Genomic DNA, 8,054 nt, shown 5'->3' on the forward strand with positions numbered 1-8,054 from the left:
ATGCGTGACTCAGAAACAAAGAGAGAGAAAAACTGAAAAAATCCCCCGAGAAGAAAAGGGCAAAAAGAAACGGAAAATTCCAGGGGGGCGGCAGCGCAGCGCACCCCCACCAAAGCGAGCAGGGTAAAATCCAGCCCTCCACGCCGTCGACAGGCGTCAATGTACGGATGTCTCCCGGACCCTGCCCCACCACCCCCGCCCCCGCGGCACGGCAGCGGCAAGCCCCTCCGTTCCGTTCCCTTCCCTTCCCGTCCCCGCCGTCCGTCAAATTATTCCGAGCTCTTTTTTCCGGTAAAACCACCGCACCGAAAGAGCAGCAGCGCGGACGCACCTCGATGCCTCGTGCTCCATAACCAACAGCCACAGGCCACCCCCGCGGTCTAGAACTCTAGACACAGGCGGACACCCTCCTCCCGCACTCGCCCGTTGCCACCGCCACTTTTCCCCGCCGGGGGAGGAGGAGCCGGAGGAGCATGCGGGTGGGTTTTCACCGCGGGCCGCAAGGAAAGGAAGGAGGAGGAGGAGGACCTGCTGCTGCTGCTGCTGCTGCTGCTGCGCCTGCGCCGCGCGCATCGCGACGAGCCGCCCCGCGCTGGCACCCACGCCAAAAGGCGAAGATTCTCGCGCGCCCCCGTCCCCTCCACCACCTCCCGCTGTAGCCGGTAGGAGGAGGTAGCCGCCCCAGATCTGCTCGCCCCCAGCGCCCGGTGCCCCCCCCACCCTCTCCCCCCCTGATTAGCTCCCCTTCACCCCACGCGGCGCCGCCATGCTGCTGCTGCTTATACGGCAGCGGCGGCTGTGAGTAGTCACTGGACTGGGCGAGCGAGGGGAGATTCTGCTCGGTCTGTTTCCGCGCCCCACCGGGGGGACGGGACCGGCGGCCGAGAGGGGAGATGGGGTGCGGGCAGTCCAAGATGGAGGAGGAGGCCGCGGTGCAGCACTGCCGCGAGCGCTCCGAGCTGCTGGCGCTGGCCATCCGCCACCGCTACACGCTCGCCGACGCGCACCACGCCTACGCCGAGTCGCTGCGCGCCGTCGGCGCCGTGCTGCACGACTTCCTCCGGGGCGTCCAGTCGCTGCCGCCGCCGCCGCCCGAGCCCGAGCTCCGCCTCCCGCAGCAGCGGAAGGGGGACGGACTCCCCGCCGCGTCGCCGCAGCCCGGAGCGCCCGCAATCGCGTCCTCGTCGTCCGCCGCCGGGCCGCCCGTCGCCAAGCAGGTCCGCATCGCCCCCGACGACGAGCACATCCACTTCCACTCCGACGACGACTCCGATTCCGAGGGCGGCGGCCACATCAAGTTCTCCGACGAGGAGCCCGACCCGGCTCAGCGCCGCCCGGAGGTCGTTCGGTCCGCCGGGGCGCCGGGTCCGCCGCCGCCGCAGATGGGACCGCCCTATGGTGGCCCTGGCTATGCTCCGCCGCCGTATGGTCCTGGATACGGGTACGGCTACGGCTCTGGGCCCGGGCCTGGGCCTGGGCCTGAATATGGCGGCATGGGCATGAACGGCGGCGGCTATGAACCAGGAGGCTATGGCGGCATGGGCAGCGGCGGCTATGGACAGAGCTACGGTGGCATGGGTGGAGGCGGCGGTGGCAGCGGCGGCTATGACCCTGGCTACGGTGGCATGGGCAGTGGAGGTGGCGGCGGCGGCGGCGGCGGCTATGACCCAGGCTACGGTGGCATGGGCAGCTATGGCCAGAGCTTCTTCAACATAAGCTACGCGCGCAGCCAGCCACCTCCACCGTCCGTCGCGCGCGAGCAACGCCTGCAGGCTACTAACGCCAGGGTCCACTACTATTCCGGCGATGGTGAACCACAGCCACCCCCACGCGGCTATGGTGGCGGGTACCCCTACCCACCGCAGAGCTCGAGCTCTTATAATCAGTATGCCTACGGTGGTTACTTTGGTGCCGGCGGTGCTCCAGCACCGCCGGCAGACATCCCCTCTTCCTCCCGGGCGCCAGCCGCACCGCCCCCACCGCCATCTCCTCCGAGGGTGTCTACCTGGGACTTCCTGAACCCGTTTGAGACTTATGAGAGCTACTACGAGCAGCCAACTGCCGCAGCAGCTCCATATACTCCCAGCAGGAGTTCGAAGGATGTGCGCGAGGAGGAGGGGATACCAGACTTGGAGGATGAAGACATGGAGGTAGTCAAGGAAGCATATGGTGATGAGAAGCATCTAGTGAAGGGTTACGGGGGTAATGGGAAGGCGGCAAAGGAGGAGGGTAGAAGCAGCACAGGAGATGAGCTACCCCGCAAGTCCAAGTCATCTGAGGCCAGCAGTAGTGGAAGCAGCTTGGAGCATGATGTGCATGTAGTGGAGAAGAGTGTTGTCGGAGAACAAGTTCAACGCTCGGAGCCACGGCAGCATGTAGCAGGTCTGCCATCAACAGGACCTGAGAAAATATATGTTGATGACACTGAGGTGGTGGTGGAGATCAGGACTCAATTTGAGCGTGCCTCAGAATCTGCCGGTGAGGTATCCAAGATGCTTGAGGTTGGGAAGATGCCTTACTATCAGAAGAGTTCAGGTTTCAAAGGTTAGTAAAGCTTGTTCCAGATCTGCAATCAGAATTTTCAGTCTTATTGTGCACTTCCAAGTATGAATCATAATTTGACCCAATCTCTTGTACAGTCTCCGCAATGATGATTTGCGGGATACCGACTATGGAGGAGGAGTTCCTGCGGTTCGAAGAGGACAAGGCGATGGGATGTGGCAACCTTTCCTCAACGCTACAGAAGTTGTACATGTGGGAGAAGAAGCTTCTTGAGGAAGTTAAGGTATAGAATGTGCTTTACATCTTTGAATTTGTTGGGAATTGTGATTTGTGAGATTGCTTTTGTGCATGTGGTCTTACCTGATCTCATTTTAATTAAGAGTGCGGAGTCCCAATCTAGTATGCAAAGCCTGAGATTTGTCCATTCTCTTATGTTGTTCTGAATCTAGCATGCAAAACCTGAGATTGTCCATTCTCTTATGTTGTTCTTGTTTGGTTTATTGAGAAAGTTAAGAGTTTCTGACCCTTTTCTTGAGAAATGGCTCTTGATTAGTTTTGACCTTTTACAACCTCAACTGCAGACCATGTGGATACTTTAGGTTTTGAATAGGCCTACACAGGTACCTATTGGGAGTTACTCAATACACTAAGGGGTTATTTGTATTTCTGATATCCTTGGAAATGATTATGCATTTCCTCTTTCTTCTCCTTTTTGAGAAATGTTCTCGCGGTAAATGATTATGTCTGTGTTTTTATTCCCTTTTTTGGCTAGCCTTTATGCTTCCTATGTTCAGCTTCTAGTTCTCAAGATTTCAGCCTGACAGGCAAAACAACCCTTTTACTTTGCCATACTAATGGGGTCTATGTTTTTCAACAGTTTTATTGTTTTGTTTCTCTTAAATACTCCCTCTCTTTTATATATGACGTTGGGTAGTTCAAAATTTAACTAATCAACATCATGTATAAAGGGAAGGAGTGTCAATGAAGGCCTAGTAAAAGGCAGTTCTTTCAGTTTCATGGTCTGAGCTGTTGTAACTTCTTTTGTGCTTTACAGACAGAAGAGAGGATGCGGGTACTGTATGACAGAAAACGTGAGGAGCTAAAGATGTTGGATGAGAAAGGCGCAGAAGCTGATAAGCTTGAGGCCACTGAAATTTACATCAGGAAGCTATCAACAAAGATTAGCATAGCTATTCAGGTTGTGAATACTATTTCACAAAAGATCAGTAAGCTGAGGGATGAGGAGTTATGGCCACAAACATGTGAGCTAATTCAAGGGTACGCAGTTCTTTTCTGAAAGCAGCCCTTACGTTCTTATATTAGCCGGTAAAGTACTAACATTGTTGCAACACGCTCTCTATCCGTGCTCGGTTTATTGGCATGCCAAATTTCTTATCTGTCTAACTAGCATTGGTTTGGTTCATTCTCTCTGCAATTCCTAGCATGGAAATCAATTACCCAAAGTTTCTCACTGACTGAAGTAGTAATGGGATTCGTGGAAGTAAATATTTATTGAGATCTTGTGCTTAAAAGATGGATATCCTGTAGTGATACTGATAAGAGTAATAGTAGATATATGTTATGAGTAAAGTTGGGTGCATTTTCTAGAAGTAATTATCACTAAGAGAGATAAAATGTGCTTGTAGAAATTAAGAAATTGATATTTTGTGGTGTGTGGTTCTGAAATCCTTACCTACTGCAAGCCCACATAAAAAACTAGAATTGTGGGAGTTGGCTGTGGATGGTAGTTAAATAAGCATATCCTATTTTTTTAAATTTTTTTTTTGAAAGCATCAGGTTTTTTCAATCATTACTGTTCTATGGCAACAGTTTGGAAATGCATTCTTGGGTTCAAAATTATATGTACAGTGAGTTAGTGTGTAGTTAAGTCACCTGTGCACCCTGTTTTTGTCCTGATTAATCATTGGACTGTTGGCTTTTATATTTGCCATATAATGTATCTGGTAGCTTAAAAAGTTTATGTTTCAGGTTGATGCGGATGTGGAGCGTTATGTTAGAATGTCACCAGATACAGTTACATGCTATATCCCAAGCTAAAAACATAGACTCCATGATAGATGCTGCCAAATTTGGTGATGCTCATATGGATTTGATTAAGCGCTTAGAGCTTCAGCTACTGGATTGGATTGCTTGTTTTGCCGCCTGGGTTAACGCTCAAAAGAACTACGTTAATACTTTGAATGACTGGCTGAGGAAAGGAGTTGACTACGTCCCTGAGGAAACTGAGGATGGGGCACCTCCTTTTTCTCCTGGGCGATTAGGAGCACCACCGATTTTTGTCATATGCAACAATTGGGCTGCCAGTGTGGCAAGGATATCTGAGAAGGAAGTAGTCGAGGCAATGCAGGCCTTTGCATCCAAGGTTCTGAACCTCTGGGAGAGGCACAGATCAGAGCAACGGCAGGGTATGATGGCTAATAAAAGTATGGACAGGGACCTTAGGGTGATGGAGCGGGATGAACAGTCAATGCGCAAGGCTCTGGAAGCACAAAATAAGAAGCTTGTTCTCATTTCAAATCAGAGCGGTGTATCCTTATCTGCACAGGTGTTACACGAGGCAGGCCCTGGTGCTGAAATTGGTAGTTTGCAAACAAGTCTGAGGAATATTTTTGAAGCAATGGAGAACTTCACTGCTGCATCTGTAAACACCTATAAGGATCTCCATCTTCGTGCTGAAGAAGAGAAAGCTCGAGTTGCCCAAGAGAGTGGCAGAGTTTCCTAGTTCCTTTTTGCTGATTTTGTTGGTACATGAGGACATGAGCATTTTTCAGTGCAGAGGAACTGACGCAAGGGTTTCCTGTGACTGAGCACAGTCGCACATGGCAGTGGTGCGATGCTAGCGGCATCTGATGCACCTGACCAATGGATCTACTTGTCCCAAATCTTGGGTTTTGGGGCTGTTGGATATGCCTTGGTATGCTCAGTGAGGCTAACAAGCTGCAGCATGGGGATTTTTAATCAAATGCCATGGCATATTCTTCGCATTGGATGATCGGCCATGCTCATGCTCAGCTTGTTATCGTGAAAAATTATTAGGAAAAATAGACAAGATTCCTGAAGAGACATGAGAAGAGGCACTTGTGCATCCGAGTGGATCAACAATGGTTTCCAGTTCACTGGAAAAAAGACCCCATTAAATCACTGGATGACTCAGAGCTGCATGAACTTGGAGTTGGGTCAAAGCATGGGAGCAATGAGATGATGTCATGAATCTCAGCAGACTTAGCAGAGGTGCTCTGAAAGGTCGGCGTGCTGGCATGCCAATGTACAGACAGAGGCGATGGGGGATGAATCAGCTGCCGAGACAATGTTGCTTTCAGCTTCCTGCGCGGGCATCGTGGCCACACGGCACCGGAAGTACTCTCGTAGGGTTACCACCAGAGGTTGATTGATGAGCTTGTAGGATTAGATCAGATGTCCTGACCCGTTATGCAGATGCGCTAACCCCTCCGGCCATCATCGAATTTTTGGTTCTGTTTATTTGTTATACATATTAATTCATTCGTAGCGCCCCGTGTACAGCTGCTGTCTAACTCAAACCTGCTGTCCAATATTTATTCAATTTTTTCTACAACCGGCTTGTGAATTGCTGAAGGCCAGAGCTATCTGTAATGAGCCTGATGTATAGGCGTGTAACGGATGCAGCAACTCCAGTAAAAAAGCTAGCATAGTTGCTGCGCCAACGCCTTGTTGTACTTCCGTTGCTTCCAACGGCGGTTCGCTCTGGAGCATTTCGTGTTGGGATAATCTCGGGGTTAAAACGGGATAACCCCGTGAGCCCGAGTCTAAGGGGTGACGTGCCCACCTCGCGTCCTGATCGGGCGTGCCAAAAGCCGAGTCTAAGGGGCGACGTGCCCACCTCGCGCCCTGATCGGGCGTGCCAAAACAACTCGTGGTTCGGTCCCCTGTCGCGGCGCACACCATAAAAGGAAGGGTTGGCATTCCTACGAAAAAGGTCCAGTGAAGACTAGTGCCCTACCCAAGATCCCTCCAGGTGACCTGATCTCACGCGCGCAGAAGCCGACGGGAAGATTTATACTGCACCGGCGGTCTACTCTGCCTCTCTACAGATTCGCTTCACCGCCGCCTGCATCACGCAGGCACGGGTCTTCATTATGTATCCCTGGTGGTAATGCATCTATTCCAGTTCTTTAGATCCTTGGTGTTCTAGTGCATGGCTAGTCATTAAAGTCAAGTTCTTGTTAATGTAAATCTCACATTTGGTAACCAGAGCCATCTAGTTCATGCCTAGAACCCTAGATTAGAACCCTAGATTAGATCCCTGTCAGTGCTAATTGATCACGCTTTTGATGTTAATTACCCTCTATTAATGGCAAAAGCAGTAATTAGGGTCAAATTAAGTCCAGTCAATCATGTTTTACGCCTAATTGTCCTCTGTTATGGTGCTTGCGTGGTCAATTAGGCTCGGTTTAGATGCAATCTCATGTTAAGGTTGATGTTTTGGATCGGTTTAGTCCTAATTTGATGCAATTAATCATGTTTAGTGATACTCATGCAACTGTTAGGGTAGAATCAATGTTGATTAATGAAGTTTCAACCCTAAATGATCTCGGGTATGCAATTCATGTAAACAAAATGACATTCTGATGTCAAGATTAGCCCAAAAGTTAATGCAATTTCTCATGATTAACGACATCAAATGCCTCAGTTAGGGTTAATTCCACCCGGCTTATCACGAGATTGACGCAAATCCCAAATCCAAGTTGTCGAATCATAAAATCGTGGGCACGGGTAGCATCTAGAAGGAGGGGATCGAATCGAATGAAGAAAATCCTTATGAAATCTCGAGAAAATCCCCAAAACCGAAACCCTAGCACTGTTTTCCCCTGATCCCGAGAAAATCCTTATGAAGTTGTCTTGGCCCTTTGCTATTTATGGGGTTTTCTATTTATTTTCAATATATTTCATTATTTTCAATGTATTTCTGATGTATTTCACGAACATTATTAATGATTTATCATGTATTTCAATGAAATTTACACTGAATAATTTACGACGAATGCTCAAAATAATGTTGAATATTAATGTTATTTTATTCCGCTGCATATGTTCTGTCTCTAATTAAAATGGAACCAACAGAAAATTTTAATTAGTGATTTTTATGTAATTTTATTATGATTAACTCATGTTTATATTTCTGACCAAAGTTGATATATAAACATGTGCTATTAATGTTGTATGTTTTCTAATTTATTTCTACCCAACTGTGATATGTCTTAGATTCTCATGTTAATTTGCAACTTTTCAGTGCAATTACGATTAATGTTGCATATACATATTTGACTTATTTATGAATTTTCACTGATAAAGTATTTTTTAATAATGATTGACTTCCTAAAGTTATGTAATATCTTTCGCTACGTGATAATATTTTGCCTCTAATGGAACCAACGAAGAATTTTAATTAGTGACTCTTATGTGTATTCGAAGTTGTGTTTTGGTTCATGATTATAATTTTGACCAACGTTGTTTTATAATTGTGTGTCATTAAGATTATTGGGCTAAATTAA

The 8,054-nt window shown here is 48.6% G+C and overlaps 1 protein-coding gene across 1 annotated transcript; it reads left to right on the forward strand.

Moving 5' to 3' along the window:
* The first annotated feature begins 320 nt into the window (after nt 1–320).
* On the forward strand, nt 321–6,097 carry LOC117843625 (uncharacterized). The gene is made up of 4 exons (XM_034724277.2): nt 321–2,544; nt 2,640–2,785; nt 3,557–3,780; nt 4,492–6,097. Exons 1-4 carry the CDS (start codon nt 894–896, stop codon nt 5,243–5,245), a joined length of 2,775 nt encoding a protein of 924 aa, XP_034580168.1. The 5' UTR covers nt 321–893; the 3' UTR covers nt 5,246–6,097.
* Nucleotides 6,098–8,054: the final 1,957 nt, after the last annotated feature.

Source organism: Setaria viridis, chromosome 2, assembly GCF_005286985.2.
Source record: "Setaria viridis chromosome 2, Setaria_viridis_v4.0, whole genome shotgun sequence".
NCBI classification, from domain to species: Eukaryota; Viridiplantae; Streptophyta; class Magnoliopsida; order Poales; family Poaceae; genus Setaria; species Setaria viridis.